The sequence below is a fragment of the Nannobrachium achirus genome, assembly GCF_963921795.1.
Source record: "Nannobrachium achirus genome assembly, chromosome: 10".
NCBI lineage: Eukaryota > Metazoa > Chordata > Actinopteri > Myctophiformes > Myctophidae > Nannobrachium > Nannobrachium achirus.
The window spans coordinates 57,767,870-57,787,777 of NC_137819.1; the positions used below are offsets into that span (position 1 = coordinate 57,767,870).

Genomic DNA, 19,908 nt, shown 5'->3' on the forward strand with positions numbered 1-19,908 from the left:
GCCGGGAATGAACCGGCCGTTCGGAGCACGTCCCTGGCTGTAATCCATTTATACTCGTTTTCCCTGTGACTCCCGGGGCGTTGCACGTCTCATGTGGCTTTGTGTCCGTTTGATGTCATTGTGTTGCAGGGGAAATCGGTATCTTTGACCAACTTCTTCAGGATAGCCCGGAACACCATGACCATGTGCTTTAACAAGGAGCCTGGGGCCGCAGAAGTGGAGGTGAGCATGACCCATGTTCTATTTGAGCCGTTTAGGCCTAGGATTGTTTAATACTTTTAACTATTGAAAAATAGTAGATATACAAGCTCACAGCGCGGCAGTCGGTGCCGCGCTGTGAGCTTGTATATCTGCTATGTTTAAAAAAATCTTTGTGTAAGTCTTTGAGTATTTTGACCCGATTCTATAAGTGTCTCCTAAATCCTAAGAGGTTTCTGAAGATTTTTTCCTAAGAGGTTTCTGAAGATTTTTTTTTTCTGTCAGTGGTTCTAAAGCTTTTTCATGTCAAGGACCCCTGTCTAAAAATATTTTGTTCCAGGGACCCCCAGAAGCAAAATTTGAGTTACAAATGTTTGCTTTAAAAAAAGACATATATTCAAAGATTTGCACATATTTTCACAACTTTTCAAAAATAGCAGATCTACAAGCTCGCGCTGCGAGCTTGTAGATCTGCTATTTTTTCAATAGTTAAAGCATTAAATAATGACACACAATAATGTGTACCCGTTCTAAGTGACCGTAAGTGAAATCATGTGGAAGCGTTCGTTCTCCGTTCCTTTGTTCATGGTGGCTCTCTCCTCTCTCTCTCCCTCGCAGCAAGAGTACTGGAGGATCGTGGAGCAAAGAGACTGCCACGTGGCGGTGCATTATGGGAAGGTGGACACCATTACACACGGGAGTGGATTCCCCACGGGAAAGTCAGAGCCATTTTCAAAGTGAGTGTACCAGTACATTATCTCAAGAACTTTACTTTGTGACCCGATCCCTTCGGCAAGGGTCGCTTCACAAAAAGGGCCTACTCTCAACTGGGGAAAAAAGAGTTGCATCTACACGAAAATAGCTAGATCTACAAGCTCACAACGCAAGCTTGTACTGTAGATTACCTAGTTTCGCTAGTTTCATCATTACTAAGTAGTAGCCTGGGCGTTTAGTGCACGGAATTCATGCAGCTATTTGCAACAGGCTTTTATTTATTTTTGCACCTGCCTGCACTGGGCCATTATTTGATTAGGCTGAATAAACTGCAAATAATCGGCCTGTATTTACACTAACCCAAATCGTGATTAATAAATAGCAAATAATAGCCCTGCCGTTTACCCGAACCCAAATCGGGATGAATAAAAAGCAAATAATAGCCCCAGCGTTTACACGAGCGTTTACACCAACCCGGTAATACGCAAAAGAGTGTCAGACCCCCGGCGGGGGTATTAGGTAGTGTAGCTGGCGGCTATTTGCGTTAGGACTACTATTTGGAAATATCTTGTGTGCCAACTAATCCTTCCCACACATTTCTGTGTTGCCTCTGCTATTGTACCCCACTGGCTCACCTGACAGCACAAGCATGTGCATGTCTCCCCCATGCATCTAGCATTGCTCTTTAAGCATTCCATGCATCTACGAGCTGCGATCCATGCCACGCTTTAAACTTTAAATAGTTTGTTTGAAAGTCAGCTGGTGCTAGGGGGGTAAGGGGTTGGTAATACATTTCCAATTTTGTCTTCATAATTGTTATTCGCCCTGACTCTGATTATTCTTTTGATAGGAACATAAACAATTGGAGTTGGTTTGTACCAGACCTGTTGAAAGAAGGTTCTGTTTTGCCCCCACTGTGATAAAATGACCATACAGCTGTGGCTCGTTGACCTACTTTCTAATGTCAAACTGCATTGAGGCTGTGATGCGCTTCATATGTCAAGACAATGTATGGCTACGATATACAGGCAATCAAATAGGCCTACATGACTTCTGTACATGACAATGTTAGTGTGTGTACTTATTAAGATTGTAGTGGGATAATGGAGGAACAGTGCTCCCGCCCTAATAAAGCCTAGTGGAGCAAATATCGTCGTTGTCGGGTGGAAACCTTGTATGTCCAAAACCGTTTGTTTTGTATTTATCATTTTAAAAATGATTTAAACTAGTGAAAACAGCCGATCTACAAGCACACAACGCCTCGCACCGCGAGGCGTTGTGTGCTTGTAGATCTTCTGTTTTCACTACTTTTGTGCGACGGCCTTCTATGATGAAGCAGGGCTTTGCTTAACAAAAAAACGTACCAATTTCAAACTTGGAGATACAAGGTTTCTGCCTGACAGTGACGATATGCTCTTGAGTTCTCCATTGTTCAGGTAGCAGCGCCCCCATCCCCTTCCTCCCCTTCTTCTACACACCCCCTCTGACAGGTACCCACCCAGCCTGTAGGAGGCGCTAGCACAGCGATAAAGATTGACCATCCCACCCAGCGTCCCTCCTCCCTTAACTCATCTACTGCCATTTTGAATATGCCGTCTTTGGGATCTCCCCGCCAGAAGTCTCCATAGACTTCCATGTAATTTATAGTGCACAGATCATGCACAGAATAATTAGATAATATTTGGACTTCATCAACATCACTACATCAATATCACTTCGCTATGCTTAGTAAAACAGACCTGATTTGCACTGTACTTGATGAGTTCTTTTTCCATCTACAATCACCAAAAATAGCAGATCTACAAGCTCACAACGCGTCACAAGCTTATAGATTGGCTATTTTTGGTGAACTTTCCCCCCAGAATAGGGATGCTAAACGCAGAACCGTTTCTGGGCCCATGGGGGCCCTAAGCATGATTCTGCTATGGGCCCTTCCTGCAGGCGCGACCGTAGCGAGCACCGCGAAAAAATAATAGGCCTAATATTTTTTATAGTTTTTTTAATCCATTTTATAATGGAAATATATATATATATATATGAATATATATAAATGAATAATAAAAAAAACGACAACAACAGGCAATGTATTTTTGCTATGTTTGATTTGTTCTTTTCTTATTTAAATAAAAAATGAAATCTTCCCCATATGTGCTGGAACACCTGCAGCACCCCTAGTTCCCATGCTGTTCCCACGCTCCTGCACAGTGGCCACTGTGCCAAAACATCACATTAACTTTCTCTTTCAGCGGTGTGGAGATGCACGGAAGCAAAGAAAGTCACCACAGTTTGATCGCGAGATTTCGCATCGTGATTTCGATTTGAAAACGATTAACCATGCAGCAGTAGTTCTTTTCTGCTGAGGAGGGGGCGGTGGGGGGCCTTTTTGGTCGGCGGGCCCCTAAGCAGTCTGCGTAGTCTGCGTATACGGCCCGCCGCCGCTGGCTAAACGTCAAGTATAAAGTTATTTTTTTATATTTCTCTGTGACATTGCTTACCGTATCTCAGGTGGAAAGATAGCATAATATGATGTAAGATTCTAAAAGTGTAATTCAGGGGTGCCGTGGATGAAAGTTATTTACAGGGGTGAGTCAAAAAAGTTTGAAAAACCCCTTCACATGTGTTACCAAGGATGTGCCCAAAATGGGGACGGATGTTTGAAGTTGTTTAAAATGATCTAAATCCTCTTATGTTCTTTCCCTCAGACATGGATGGAACCTTACAAACCTCCCCAATAACTCTGGATCCATCCTGAGGCATCTGGGTGCTGTACCCGGTAAGAACGGCTGAAACTGGCACTATTCTCCACACCCAAACATACACAGAATGAGACACAAACACTTCTACAGTACATTCCTGTCCTGAAGGGCCCGGGCAACTGGAATGGATTGTTGGAGGTTATTATGGGATGTCTGATGATTTATTTATGTACTGTTGTGTGTAGCAGTAGTGCCATATTTTGGGGGCATTATTTGGGGCATTCAGCAAATATTCAAATATTCGAATATCAAAGTCAATATTCGACGTTGTTCACCGAAGTTGAATATTTGCTTATTTTAATTTTTTTTATTGTTTTGTCTTTAAAAAGATATATATTTCTTCATGGTTCATAAAGCTTGGCTAGATAGGAAGTCATAAGAACCCTGACAAGCACTTGGAATTGTAGGTATTTTACATTTAATGCGAGGCGTTGTGAGCATGTAGATCGGCTATTTTCACAATGTTCGCCTCTTGCTTACTTAATATTTGACAGTTTGGCCAGTCCTGTCGAATATTTGACTATTCGAATACTTTGAGGTCGAATAATTTGAATACAAAAATATCACTATTCGTGAATGCCCTAACCCAAACACACACAGAATGAGACACAAACACTTCTACATTCCTGTCCTGAAGGGCCCTAGCTGGCAACTGGAATGGATTGTTGGAGGTTATGGGATGTCTGATGATTTATTTATGTACTGTTGTTGTGTAGAACGAAACCCAAGATGAAGATGCACCACATCACTCATGTGTCTCTGTATCCACTTTGTCATTGGTCTGCTTTCAGTTAAAATCATTGTTCTTGTTTTTCTCTCCATCTGTCTCTTTTCTTTGACTAAATCCTCTCCTCTCCTCTCCTCTCCTCTCCTCTCCTCTCCTCTCCCCTCCCCTCCCCTCCTCTCCTCTCCTCTCCTCTCCTCTCCTCTCCTCTCCTAGGGGTGACCATTCCCTGGCTAAATATTGGCATGGTCTTTTCTACCTCATGCTGGTCTCGAGACCAAAACCGCCTTCCGTATATTGATTACTTACACACTGGTGCTGATTGCATTTGGTAAGTACTAGTCTCCTGACCCACACACGAGCGCAAAGTCTCTCGATCTCGCTCTCTCTCTCTCTCTCTCACACACACACACACACACACACACACACACACACACACACACACACACACACACACACACACAACACTCCTGTTTGACTGCCCATAGTCACCGTGTCTGAAAGAAATGATCCTGCAAAATGATGGACTTTATTATGAGTTTCAATGTTGGATACAGTTATTAACTGCTAAATAATACTCTGTGTGTGTGTGTGTGTGTGTGTGTGTGTGTGTGTGTGTGTGTGTGTGTGTGTGTGTGTGTGTGTGTGTGTGTGTGTGTGTGTGTGTGTGTGTGTGTGTGTGTGTGTGTGTGTGTGTGTGTGTGTGTGTGTGTGTGTGCGTGTGTGTGTGTGTGTGTGTGTGTGTGTGTGTGTGCGTGCGTGCGTGCGTGCGTGCGTGTAGGTATTCTGTCCCTGCTGAGGAGAAGTCCAAGCTGGACAAGGTGGTGCACACACTGCTCCAGGCCAATGGGACCCCCGGACTGGAGATGTTGGAGAAGAACATCATGGTAAGACCCGATGCCCTCATCCCGTGTGTGTGTTAATGACAATGTGCAAAGAGAAAGCGTGCATGCACAGACACTGGGGCGGTCCACCACCCCAGAGTCTAGGGCATACATGGGCAACTGGCGGCCCGGGGGCCATATGCGGCCCTCAGGTTTATACCAGAATACTGATATATTATTGATTTCAGCTGTTACAATTCCAAACATTCAAACATGACCCGCTTTAATTACTTCAGTCTATATTAGTAGCTCAATGACTAGTACTAGTCTTTTTTAAGCACAATGTATTTGTATTTAAGCTCATAAAGTTAACATAAGAACATATAAATGCATTGGAAATTCCAATTCAAAAATAGTTTTTGAGCTTGTAGATCGGCTATTTTTGCTATTTTTGACTGTATATGCATTGTGGCCCTCTGGAGTGAGTGTGAAAATATAGTGGCCCTCATCATCAAAGTTGCTAGGGGTTCAGCTTGGCCGAGCGATGCAAACATGTGTTTGAGAGAGGGGAAGCTGGGCCATTCGTGCGGGTCGGGGCGGTGCCTGTCACCGGGGGGGGGGGGGGGGGGGGGAGTAGGACGGAATGGCTGCATCCTGCGGTGGGGTCTCCTCACTGGCAGTAGGGCTGTCACAATTATTACATAATCGTCTAATCAATGTTCTTTTTTTAAGTATAACGTTGTCAAACATGTCAGTAGTTTCTTTGTATATTGAGGTTATGTGTCATATCTACCATGTGCAACTTCAAAGCCTCGTTAAATCGTTAATCGCAGTTATTTGAGTGACAATTAATTGTCATGTAAAATGGCATAATCGTGACAGCCCTAACTGGCAGGTGAGCCACAGTGGCAACACTGAAATAAGTGGGGAGGGGTGTTTGACCGTGACAAAAAAAGGCATAAAAACTATTGGCTATACTCTTAACACATCGGACGCCCACGTGGTTAACGTGTCTTAATTTGCTGGTGCCCATGGCAACGCGTCATTTTACCTACCGGCGAGAGTACTGGCGAGAAAAGTAATCCGAGTAAATGTAATCCGAGTATGTCCTGTTTATTTCGCGAAAATCTTTTCTTTCAGTCAGGACCGTTTTTTATCATTTCTAAGCCACAGTGTTTGTGTTACGGCAGGTAGAAGAGGCTGCCGTTTTGAAATGAAAGTGATTTAAAAGCTAGATTAGGAGAAAACAGCATTTTTGTGCAGCCGCTAAACAGGAAGTCACACAGCACGTCCGGGTGACGTAATTGCGCGCTGCATGTTGGGAAATGGAGTTTGTTTCATCACCGCGGTAGCCAAGTGCAGTAGCTACAGTACAGTATAGTTTACTGTACAACGCGTCAAACGCGTCGTGGGCCTCCAGCGACATCAAAGAAATTGACTTGTAGACACCACATGGGCATCCGATGTGTTAATGTTCAAAAGCAGGAATGTGCATGCACTTATGTTCTGAATGTGTGTGTGTGTGTGTGTGTGTTTTAAACTGACTGAATTGATTGATTGAGGTACAGTCATTCACTACCTGATATATTAATTATGATTATGAATGCATACCAGTTCATAGGATTCAAAGGGGTTCTGTTCTCTCTCTCTCTCTCTCTCCAGATCTCTCCAGAGATTCTGTGTCGTGAGGGCATCAGAGTCTACCGTACCGTCCAGCGGAGCGGCCAGTTCGTGGTCTGCTTCCCCGGTGCCTTCGTCTCCAAGGTGTGCTGTGGCTACAACGTGTCGGAGACAGTGCACTTTGCCACGCCACACTGGATGAACCTGGGCTACCAGGCTGCAAAGGTCCGTACAGTCACCTCCATTCAGCAGCATCTATACCAGTGTGATCCGTACAGTCACCTCCATTCAGCAGCATCTGTACCAGTGTGATCCGTACAGTCACCTCCATTCAGCAGCATCTATACCAGTGTGATCCGTACAGTCACCTCCATTCAGCAGCATCTATACCAGTGTGATCCGTACAGTCACCTCCATTCAGCAGCATCTGTACCAGTGTTTGTCAAACATTCACATTTCAAGGTCTCCCCTTAACTCTGACCGTGTACAAATGGAACCAAATGGTCAAAAAGTCAGAATTATGTTTTTAAGACTAGTATTTATGTTTGAAAATTGGCAAAAAATCTGAAGTTTTAAAACTATGATCTGACATTTGGCCAAAAAGTCAGAAATTGTAATGTTTGGAATTTGGGTTTATGCTATAACTTACTGCAATAGAATGAAGTTTTATGACTATAGTGCCTTTTTCCTCATGAGCAAGGGTCAAAGCCCAAGACAAATACATTTCCCTTGTGGACAAATAAAGTGTACCTTGACCTTGACCTGTTGGGATTCATTTGGTTCCATTTTTACAGACTTGTATGAGTCAATTTAGATCCCCATAGAGGAATCCACTTTTGAGAAACTCTGATCTATACAGTGCATTTCACATACAAACACAGCCCCTGGCTTCCCCCAGACATATTGTGGATGCTCCTATAATGGTGAAAGAACATATAGTTTTAGATGCTGCTGATCTTCTTTTTTTATGTCTCACTGTTGCCCCCTTGTGGGTGGCTGATTTATTGCTCTGAATGATAGACTTGACTCAAGAGCCCTACATAAAGAAGTGAAGGTGAAAAAAAAAAAAAAAAAGAACTTGTGTCTTGGTTCACCAATTAACCTTATATACTGTAATTTATCGTCAAGGAATAATTGCTTCCATAAATCTATAAAACTTCTATAAAAGTTTGGCCGTTTCATGGGACCTCATTATATAAATGACACTGAAGAGGATGTAATTCACGGTGTGGGTACATCATATCAGTGATATGAATACGTATGAGGCTCGGCTGAGTGCTGTCCGTGTCGCCTTTGTCTGTGCAGGACTTGAAATGTCGGCATATAGCCAAGCCCTTCTCCATGGAGAAGCTGCTCTACCAGATCGCCACTGCAGAGTCCAAGAGAGACAATGGCCTTCTTCTGAACACAATCTCTGCCCTACTCACAGACCTCAGGTTGGTCACGCACGAACGCACGCACACGCACGCACACACACACACACACACACACTCAAATAGCAGGAGGGGCAGCCGTGCTAGCTTGGAAACCAAATCTGCCAGTGCAACAAACCAAAAAAAGCCTTCGGCAGATTAGTCTGGCCCCGCTTGGTTGAGATTGGATTTAGCTGCCCCCGAAGTAGTGGGGCACGAATCAGGGCCCAGTATACCAATACGGGGAAGGTTTCTCACCATCAGAGGCGTTTTTGGAAATGCATGGTTCCACACAGAGACTCCAGACTGATATCTACGCAGTGGTATTAGTCTGGCCATGCAAGGCTAAAGCCAGGCAGGGAGGGCAGTCTTTGTCGAAGTCTTTGTTCAGTCCTATCTTCAAAGTTCACCGCCAACTCAGCGTATGAGTAGCACGGCTTGGCAAGCTGTGCGGCAAGTACTGGGAGCTGATGGTAGGTGTGTGGCGCTCCACCTCAGCAGTCCATCTCCCAGGGGTCTAGCGCATTGTAACGGGGACAGACTCCCGCGTGTTACCGGCTGATACCGACAATAAGCCACTCCCAACCTACTTTATCTTCAAAGTTGGCTCTGTTCTTCAAAGGAGGAGTTCTTTTCTTCTTCTTCCAAACATGGATGAAATGGTCTTCTTCTTCATCAGCAGACAGGTGCACAGAGAGCTAGGGCTCCAGTTTGGCTTAAGCATCTGCTCTTTTGTCCTCAGTCAAAAAGTTTCCCCTTTTTTTTTAATTGGTGTTCTTTGGACTTTTTTTCTTTATTCGTTATTGAAATCTTCTCTGCTATGAACTGCAAAGGCCCCAGCCAGCCTGGATGTGCCAACTCATAGCATACCAGTTGTCCATTTCTCTTCATCTCATCTTCTTTTTTTTTTTAAACAATACAATATGTTTATTTTTGTTTTTCATTTTTTAAAGAGACATACAAAACAACATATACAGGACAATAATATGCTACATACAGACGAAACAAGCAAAAAAGAAAATACAACAACATACAGAAAAGAAAAAAAAAAAAACCTGACACTAACACGACACATAAGAGTATTAAATAATTATTATACAAAGAGCACATATACTATTTACACTATTTACACCCAGAGTCCTATGCCATAAGGCCGGACAAATGACTGCAGAGGAAATGTTCATCTCATCTTCTAATAATCATTAAATATTTGTAATTTCTCCCCACGTTTTCTCCCCCACGTTTTCTCTCAACTTCTCTCTCCCTGAGTCCCCCCCCCTCTCTCTCTCAGCTGGCTGGCCTGCTGGTCCGCTGAGATATTTGTGATATTTGCTGGGAACGTATGGAGCAGACATATAGACACAGACACGCTTACTCACTATAGACACACATAAAAACACACACTCACTCACTCACTCACACACACACAGGGCGCACACTTGCACAGTAGTTGGTTGCATCTGTGTACTAAAGAATTAGGTAAACTAACTTGACAGAATATATCATAGTTGACATTCATCAAAAGCAATAAAGAATGACGGTGGTCACCTCTTGACCATTTTTGCAAAAGAAAGTGCTACCCCTTCTCCAACCCTCTCTCTTTCTCTCCGTCTCTGCCAAATGTATCTCTTTATTTATCCAATCATGGCAAAGTCCTTTACAGAAAAATACATCTAAAAACATGGCATAATGTTATAATGTCACGTCTTAATTACAACAACATTGTGGGGGTAGCAAGAATGTTCACTTCAATAGCACTTTCAGGTGAAAGCGTAGCAGTGCCTTTAGGTGATAATGACTGTTGGCCATGGGAGTTTCTAAGTAGTTCACACGTTAACTTAACAATAAATATGACACACTTAATTACAGTTTACAGTTTAGGCATTTAGCAGACGCTTTTAATCCAAAGCGACTTACAATAAGCAGATACAACATCACAATAATAAAGATAATAGGTCAGTACATTAACAGCAATATAACAATGTAAATGGATATCTATCTAGAGAAAACACAATATAATCAAAGTTCTAAAGAAACCTAATAAGACAAATGCTAACTAGCTTCATGTATGGTCATTGATTTAACTGTAGTGCTAAGGGTTTAGGTGGAGTCTGAAAAGGTGAGTCTTCAGTCCACGGTGAAAGGTAGCGAGTGAGTCCGTTGTTCTAAGTGCGACAGGGAGTTTATTCCACATTAGAATTAAAAACTGCATCATGAGTGCAATAACAACATGCAGTATAAAATGCCCAGGTAATATTTGTCTAGATTCAGTCTACTCTCCTGCAAACGAAGAATGGACCACCCCAAGAAAGAGGACGTTGTTCAAACCAATTTTTTTTTAAGAGTTTTGCTGCAACGTCTTGTAAGCTGCTGCCTAACCTAGGGGTTGACACTAAGGTCTCAGAGGCACTTGCCCATCGGGCAGGTCATGTTCTACTTGCCCGAAGGTAATGCCCACTTGCCCGAAAAGTAAATCGTCCATTATAAAATGATGGGTACGATTTTAATTACCGCTCAATTTGACACTTATTTCTTTACTTTCTGGGGCTGTGCGATAAAATGTCATACCTCAATACCTCCAAATCCAAATACCAAATACTTTAGCTATGATTGAATATGTGTATGGTTTCACACTTGTTATTTTATATTTTTAAATGTAGCAACAGTAAAAACAGCACATTATAGGTAAATAGTGCTCTTATTTTACATTCCAAATGTCTCCAAATGTCTATAAACACAACACATTTGTGTTGTGTTTATAGACATTTGTGTCCCCTCTCAAATGAGCACTTGCCCTGTCGGGCAACCTGAAAGCCAACTTCACCTGCCCTGACGTTTTATTTACCTGCCGGGGGCAGGTGGGCAAACCTTAGTGTCGATGCCAAACCCGTCTGCTACATCTCCTACACCAGGGGTCTTCAACGTTTTCAGGCAAGGACCCCTTAGTTGAGAGAGAGATGAAGCAGGGACCCCACATGCTTTTCGCAGATTCCATATAGTTTCATTGTTTGACAGCACGATCATCAGTGTATTTTGGAATCATGTGTTTTCTGATATTTAACCACCTGAACCGTCAATACTTAATAAACTTGACCTTTCACTCTGTACTTAGTCTGCTCTTTACCCCCTCTACACCAAACCTCTTGCCGGAAATAGACGATCTACAAGCTCACAACGCCTCGCAGCGCGAGGCGTTGTGAGCTTTTAGATCTGCTATTTTTGGCTAATGTTCTCAGAATATGGACAGTTGGACACTAGGGTTCAAGTGGTAAATATAAAAAAGGAGAAAAAAAGGTTTCTATTACACAAAGATTTGGAGGACCCCCTGTAGTAACTCTGAGCACCCCCTAGGAGTCCTGGACCCCCTGTTGAAGACCCCTGACTGTCCTACACAGCCACTGTGTAGGACCGATAATCTCAGGTCCACCCATCTGGCCACTTAGAAAGGCCCTTTTAGACGGGGGACTTTTGACGCACAGCTATCACTGTTGTTCTGTCGTCCTGCGCACAGTGGGGGAAAAAGCTGAACACAATCCAACTCTTGCCGCCCGTAGGCACATGCATGAAACCAGCACGAGTATTTTTTTTTTCAAATTCTTTTTTTTACCCCCAAAAATGTAGTAGGCATGATAGCAATCGCGAAATTGCATGTTTAACCCCCTTAGCAACCCCATCTTTGTTTGAAAGCTGTGAGCAATGTGGACACACGTGGTGCATTATCTAGGCATGGGTGTGCATGATCCGTGCACTATAAATTACATGGAAGTCTATGGAGACGAATGGCAAATGGGAGTACGAAGGATTCTTAAAAGACGGTGAATGTGTTAATTACAGGCTCTGTGATTAATTAATCGCAATTAATCCTATTTTAATTGCACCTGAGAAGCATTTTTTTTTTCAACGAAAACACGTTTTGTTGTATGAGTGAATCAACAAGTGAGTTTTTTAAATCTAAATTTCGCATCCACTGGGCCAAGCAAAGCGCTCTGATCGGCTACTTCTCCCTTTGCGTTTGTTGTCTCTTCTTGGTTGGTGCATCGCTATGATCGGTATGCCCGAAACTGAAGGTTCTGTGGTGCAAAAACTAAGTGCGATTGAAATGCGTTAATGTTTTTAATCGCGTTAATTTTCTGTAATCAATTAATCGCAATTAATCAGTTCAAGTCCCAGCCTTACTTAGTAATAAAATGTATTACTAATGTGCGTCAAACACTACCCGTCTAGAAGGGCCTTAACACGGCGGCCCTATCGACTGGCGTGTTAAGTAGCTAGATGCGTGGGCCTTTTCCTGCCTTCACTGACTTTGCCCCTCGTCCAACAGGAACATAGAGATGCGTCAGCGGCAAGAACTGTTCGAGGCGGGTCTTCTGTCGTCTGCCCGCTATGGGACCCACGATGGGAGCCTGGGGCCTGTAGAGGGACGCAAGAAACCCCGGGGGAAGTGGCTGGCGCTGGAGTCATCAGAGAGAAGATGTCAGACCTGCCAGCATCTCTGTTACCTGTCTATGGTGAGGCATACGTGTGTGTGTGTGTGTGTGTGTGTGTGTGTGTGTGTGTGTGTGTGTGTGTGTGTGTGTGTGTGTGTGTGTGTGTGTGTGTGTGTGTGTGTGTGTGTGTGTGTGTGTGTGTGTGTGTGTGTGTGTGTGTGTGTGTGTGTGTGTGTGTGTGTGTGTGTGTGTGTGTGTGTGTGTGTGTGTGTGTGTGTCCCCGCATGCTTACAATTACACTTTAGGCATTTAGCAGACACTCTTATGCAGAGCAGTCTACAAGTGCCGGGGGTCGCTTGCTCTGTGCCCCCGCCGGGCGCACTTTCTCTGCGGCGGTGCGTCACGACCAGCTCTGGGTCGGGATGAGTGTGCTCACAGCCCAGTAAGAGCTCTGCGCACTGTGTGCAAGCCCGCGGGAAGTATTTACAGCAGGTCGGTCAGACGGACCCAGGCAGGATCTCCCAAGAATCGCATTTCATCAGTTTAATGGAAACAGGCTAAATTCTCTTTGTCTTAATACGCATTTCTGATAATTCGCTTCCCTAATTCGAATACGTTTATGGAAACATGGCTTATATCTCTACGCCTCTCTGAGAAGACCCAGTGCCATCTGCACTCCCCTGCTTTGTTGGCTCCCTCAGCCTTCCTACTGTGTGTGTGTAAGTGGAGCTCACCCAGGGGAGATGGGGTTGATGACCTGTGGGTTTGTGTGTCTGCAGGTGGTCCAGGAGACGGACAACGTGGTCTTCTGTCTGGAGTGTGCCCTACGCTACGTGGAGAAGCACAAATCCTGCAGAGGCCTCAAGATGATGTACCGATACGATGAGGTAACTGTAGGCCAGCTTCTGTAGGTGTTCTTTCACATTTTAAGGTCTCCCCTTAACTCTGACAGTGTACAAATGGACCCTAACGGGTCCATTTGGTTCCATTTGTACACTGTCAGAGTTAACAGACTTGTATGGGTCAATTTAGATCCCCCTAAAGCATGGGTGGGCAACTTTGATGATGTCGAGGGCCACTATATTTCCACCTTCACTTCAGAGGGCCACATTGCATATTGCTACGTCCTACTTTGTCATTCTAGTATCTCATACAAAAGAAGCAAAAAATAGCCGATCTACAAGCTCAAAATGCATCACGCTGCGATGCGTTTTGAGCTTGTAGATCGGCTATTTTTTGCTTCTTTTGAATTGGAATCCTGAATAATTTTGTTGTTAATTTGAATTGGAATCCTGAAATGTAACATTTTGATTTAATTTCAAACACATTTAGTTATATACTCATGTTAACTTTATGAACTTAAATACTAATACAAATACATTGGACATAAAAAATAATAGTACTATACTAGTCATTAAGCTACTAAGATAGACTGACAGAATTAAAGCAGGTCATGTTTGTAATTGTAACAGCTGAAATCAATAATATATCAGTATTCTGGTATTAACCTGTGGGCCGCATTAAGTGAAGGTGGGGGCCGCATGTGGCCCCCGGGCCGCCAGTTGCCCATGTATGATCTAAAGGAACCCACAGAGTCCCTGGAATCCACTTTGAGAACCACTACTGTAGGCCACTGCTGCTGTGTTCATAGCGTTCTATCCCCTCTTCCTCCAGACGGGGGAGTCATTAGCTGGATTTCTGAGTTGTGCTCATTATTGAAAATGGGACCAGCAGTCCTCTTTGGCCCTCATGGGGATTAATAATGTAAATATGAATGAGATGAAAGAGGTGGTGCCATAGTTTTGTACTTTTTCTGTTTTGTATGTGCCTATGGAGTTAACATTCACTCCCTGATTTACACTGGAAAAACACTGATTTAATGACATCATAAAATCATCCCCTCCCCATACTCCCAAGACTGTGGGTGTGGCTAACTTCAGCTGGGTCACCATAAAACATAATTTTAACACTTTCTGTACACTTCTTTTTTTAAGAAATCTTCATAATCATAATACCTGATCATCATGTTTTATGGGGGAAAAAATGAATAATATGAATTGAATTGGAACATTTTGCTCATAGCTGATTTCTTCTCTCCTATCAGGAGCAAATCAACAGTCTGGTGAACCAGGTGTGTGGTAGGGCCATGGTGAAGAACGGACCGGTTGGAGGAGGGGTGGTGGGGGACCCCCCCATTCACGCCCCCAGCCCCGTCAAGCCCTCGCCAGCCAAACGAGGACCCCGCAAACGCGCCACCGTGGAAGTGTCCCTATCGCGCCTGTCCTCGACCCACTTGCCCAAGGCGGCGGCCGTGTCCTGAGGGGACGCGACGCGCCGACGCCTCCACCACCTCGCCACCCTGTGCCCCCCCCCCCCCCCCCCCCCGCCCCTGCCCCAGCCCCCGCCCACGAAAACCCCCACCCACCACGTTCTTGTTTTTATTTCACTAGAATCACTATCAACCTTGACTGACACCTCCTCCCATTTAAAGAAAGAAAGAAACAAATTGTTACTAAGCTTTTATGTCCGCCTGCTTCACCCAAAAAATATATCCCACTTTATTCACCCTCCCCCCTTAGTAATGACATGCTTGTTTCTAAAGAAAGAAAGAAGAGACAACACAAAAAGAAATGAAAAGCAAGATGTCTTTTTTGCACTAGCGTGAAAGAAGAATTTGTTTTTATTTTTGGGATGATTTGAGACTTTTAGTTGATCTTGTTGCGCGTACCTTTTTTTATTGTCGTAAAGTCGTCCATCTTAAAGCATTAAACTGTAAAACGTCACACAGGTAGACTTGATGAGCCCTTAAGTCCTTAAACTGAAATAGTTAACATTGGAATCCTATTATCTTAGCCCAGCCCCGCCCCTTTGGCCCCCGAGACTGCACCGCCCCCCCTCCTCCCCATCACGCATCATTCAACTGTGAACATGGGACGAATGACAAGGAGGTGATTTTTTTTCTTTTTTGGTTTAGCTCTTTGTTTTGACTATTTTCTATAAGATTTTAAATGACCGAGTAGTTACCCAAAGTTCCTCTCTGTCCTTTGATCAAGAGGAAGAGGAGTAATATTTTTTATGTTTCACTTTCTTGATCGATGCGGCTACCTGCGATTTTAACCCGTTTAGGCCTAAAATTATTGGATGCTTTAACTATTAAAAAATAGCAGATATACAAGCTCACAGCGCGGCACCGAGTGCTGACATAGAAAATAAAAAATCACGGCTCAAAATTCTAATTTTCACGATTTTTCAAAAATAGCAGATCTACTAGCTCGGGTGAGCTTGTATATCTGCTATTTTTCAATAGTTAAAGCATAAAATAATGATACACAATAATGTGTAACCGTTCTAAATGGGTTAAAAAAAGAGAGAAAATACAGGGGCTGGCGATGCGAGGTAAAAACTTGAAAGACAGACAATGATGTTGGTTTATTATTGGCTGGCTTTTTTTTTTTAAGTTCTATTTTTGAATTCTAGCTTTGGTTTTGTTGATAGTTTTTTTTTTGTAAGAAGTCTTTTGTGTACTTTATTTGTCGTTAATGATGTTTCTTTTTTCTTGGTGGATGTGAGAGGGGCGGAGCTACAGCCGCTCACCTCACTTCCTGGTTAATATGGAGGGATCCCTCTTTTCGCTTGCGAGTGAAGCCTGTGCCTGATTATAAAGCGAGGAGGGTCCGTTGTTTTGGTGCTGTTGGTTATAATTACTGTATAACAATACGAAAAAAAGAATCTGGGGGGTTAGCGCCAGCTAGCTGTTAGCTGCTAGCTGCCTGTGCTAGGTATTAGCTTAGCTGCTAGCTGCCCGTGCTAGATGTTAGCTGCTAGCTGTTAGCTGCTTGCTGGTAGCGCCCCCGTCCCACAGGGCGGAAAGGCCGCGAGGTTTTTTTCCGGTTCTAGATGTGCAATCGTGTTAACATTCCATTCTTCCAGTCCTCTTGTTTCATCTGTACCAGTAAACATTAATTATTATATTATTATATTATTATTATTTTGTGTTTTTTTGACTTTTTTTTCCCTGATGTGCTATCTTGAGTAGAGCCACTAGTCAAAGAGTGTAAAATGTGAAATACAAAAAAATCCAAGTTTTTTTTTTCTTTGTTGGCCCTTTATTGCATTTTGTTCTTCTTTTTTTCCATTCTTTTTCTTCCCTTCTCCGGATGTATTATGAGTGGTTTTAGTGACAGAAAATGTCCAACACAAACAAAACATTGATTTTTTTTTTTTTTTTTTGTAAATAATCCTGTAAATTTCTTTAAATACTTGAGCCTTTTTTTCTGGGGTGAAGGAAGGAAAGGAAAGAGAGGAAGGAAAAGAGTGGAATGGAGTTATGGAGGGGAGTCCTTGATGAAGAAACAGCCTTACATTACCTTTCTTCATCCGTGTGAGTTTGATGCTTACAGGGTTTTGCTCTGGTAAACGTGTATAAATAAATTTTAAGTGCTGCTTATATCACTAAGAAAGAAGATATGGAGTAGCAACCCCCACCCCCCTGCCCCCCAAGCCTAGTTTTGTTTGTTTAGCTTTACTTTTATAATGAAAAGGGAAAAAAAGAGATGTTCACAAAAAAAAAAAAAAAAAGACTTTTTACATTTTCTTTTCTGAACATTCAACAAAAATGTAGTAGCTACTCATGTTGCACTGAGCTTGCCAGTGGTGACTGTCAAGATTAAATCCTTATAATCGAGTTTGTTGATTGTCGTCCCTCACACAAGACTGAACTGTTTTAGGACTATTTAATAATGAAGATACTGAGTTGGGTGTTTTCAACATAAAAAAAAGTGGTTGTCAAGTTTTTATGGCCTTTAGTCCGAGCATTTCAGGCAAAAATCGTGCACTTTATAATATGAAAGAAGCATGAAATTTGGCACACAGTTAGAACATGCCATATGGAACATTTTTGGCTATGGGGCTGTTAAGTCTGACATCATTTTTTAGGCAGAGGAGAACTTTTGCACCCCAAAAAAGCTGATCTTTTTACTATTTTTTTTACTACTAATTTTTCTTCTCTTTGTTGTTGAAAGGAAAGTGGTAGAATTATACTTTAGTCGTTATTTTTGTCTCGGATCTGTTGAAATAGCGAGGGACAGATATTGACAATAAATCTGCTTGGAAGTCTGACTACAAAATGATGTCACGGCTTAAAAGCCCCATAGGGGCATCGCGGATTTGTCTTGGGAAACTTGTGGGAGCCAATCAAAGTTGCTCTCATAGACTTTATACAGTAAAATAATACAAAAAATAAATATGCTTTAAGTAGCATGTGAAGGGTCAAACCAGGGTTTTTTCGGGATTCTGAATCCAATGCAAACATTTGTTTTGCACGAAACACATTCCTTTCTGAGAAACGGCCACCACAAAACTTTGAAAAGTGATGACTCATCACTAAACCATAGTTTTATGGGGTTTTTAGCCCAAGGAATGTTTTTCCTGCAAAACAAATGCTTCCATTGGATTCAGAATCCCGAAAACCCTCACATGCTACTTAAAGCTGTTCTAACTGTGTGCCAAATTTCATGCTTCTTTCATAAAGTGCACAATTCCATCAACATACTGCCCGAAACGCCTGGACTACTTAGGGTATGGACACACCAAAGTTTGATTATGCCTAACATGCAGCGGATTTTGCCAATGCTTTTCAATGGCAACAGAGCAGAAAGCCGTGCAATGGCAACAAAACGCTCCGTTAACATTGAAAAGCGTTGTCAGAATCAAACTCCGGTGTGTCCCTACCCTTACAATCCTATGTTATCCTCCTTACAGGACTTTTTCTTTCTTCTTATTTTGCAGTTATTTTACATTTTTTCGTTTAGTTTTTCTTCTTTTTTTGCCCTTTCTTCTACAGTCTGAACTGTTCTGCTCACAGTGGGGTTTCTGGCAACTTAATTTATTAGTGCTGTGTCTCGGCCTTTCCCTCCACTCGGAAAGAGAGTCTCTCGTTGGTTATATTGACAGTTTTTTACTTTTCCAGTTTGTACTTAAGGTTTAATAAAAACTTACTGACAATTCACTGTCATTTCTTTTCCAACCTCTGTGTGTGTGTGTGTGTGTGTGTGTGTGTGTGTGTGTGTGTGTGTGTGTGTGTGTGTGTGTGTGTGTGTGTGTGTGTGTGTGTGTGTGTGTGTGTGTGTGTGTGTGTGCGTGCGTCGCTTTGTCGAGATGGATTGGCACGTTTACAAAGACAACTATTAACCCTATAAGTGCCTATCCCGAACAAGTTCAGCTTTATTTCAATCCAATCCAATATTTTATTTGCTATTTTAATTACCCCGAGCTGCTTGGAGCAACGTGGGTGGTTCTTGCTCGTCCAGCGCTAGCCAACGAGAGACGCTAGAAGGTCCGACGATTTATTCCATTGAAAATGGTTTAAAATAAAGTTTAGAGCCCCCCCAAAAAAACTCAATATATACTGTCGGCGGCGCGACGTATTCCAGGGTGCCTATCCCGAACTAGTTCGGGATATTTAATAAAATGAATTATTTAATCGGAGGCCTCAACGAAGCCCCGGTCTAAACGTCCATCCATGGTCCAGGCCAACACTCGGCCATATAGTGGGAGAAATATGTGAAAAAGGTGTTCACTTCCGGCAGAAAGCGTGAAAATTTGCACCTAGGGGTATTTTTGTGCGCTGAATTCAAAAATTGACGGTCCCAAGCACTTTTCTCAAATTCACTTTTCTCTCATTCACTTACCATAGGGTTAGGGTTAGGAAAAAAAGACCCCCGAAAAATCTTCTTTAAGTAGCATGTGAGGGGTCTATCTAGGGTGTTTTCATGATTCTGAATCCATTCCAAGCATTTGTTTTGCACAAAAAACATTCCTTGGGGAAGAAATGGACCCCACAAACTATGGTTTAGTGATGACGAGTCATCACTTTTCAAAGTTTTGTTGTGTCCATTTCTCGGAAAGGAATGTTTTTTGTGCAAAACAAATGCTTGCAATGGATTCAGAATCCCGAAAAACACCTAGTTTGACCCCTCACATGCTACTTGAAGAAGATTTTTTGGGGGGTCTTTTTTCCCTAGTATGGTAAGTGAATGAGAGCCACCAGATCCCATGGGAAAAGTGCTTGGGACCGTCAATTTTTGAATTCAGCACGCAAAAATACCCCTAAGTGCAAATTTTCACGCTTTCTGCCGGAAGTGAACACATTTGCCTTTTTTTGTTACATATTTCTCCCACTAATACACGGGCCGTAGTCGCGCTAACGGCCGCATCGCGCCGCCCACTCCAATA

The 19,908-nt window shown here is 42.9% G+C and overlaps 1 protein-coding gene across 1 annotated transcript in view; it reads left to right on the plus strand.

Moving 5' to 3' along the window:
• The window catches only part of jarid2b (jumonji and AT-rich interaction domain containing 2b), a 153,856-nt gene extending 135,178 nt beyond the window's left edge, over positions 1 to 18,678 (plus strand). The window contains exons 9-18 of the mRNA XM_080735771.1: positions 130 to 222; positions 817 to 935; positions 3,615 to 3,685; positions 4,609 to 4,723; positions 5,174 to 5,279; positions 6,879 to 7,061; positions 8,142 to 8,272; positions 12,570 to 12,756; positions 13,455 to 13,562; positions 14,780 to 18,678. Coding sequence (XP_080591897.1) covers positions 130 to 222; positions 817 to 935; positions 3,615 to 3,685; positions 4,609 to 4,723; positions 5,174 to 5,279; positions 6,879 to 7,061; positions 8,142 to 8,272; positions 12,570 to 12,756; positions 13,455 to 13,562; positions 14,780 to 14,995 — 1,329 coding nt within the window. The 3' untranslated portion in view covers positions 14,996 to 18,678. The remainder of the gene's footprint in view (positions 1 to 129; positions 223 to 816; positions 936 to 3,614; positions 3,686 to 4,608; positions 4,724 to 5,173; positions 5,280 to 6,878; positions 7,062 to 8,141; positions 8,273 to 12,569; positions 12,757 to 13,454; positions 13,563 to 14,779) is intronic.
• The last annotated feature ends 1,230 nt before the right edge of the window (positions 18,679 to 19,908 follow it).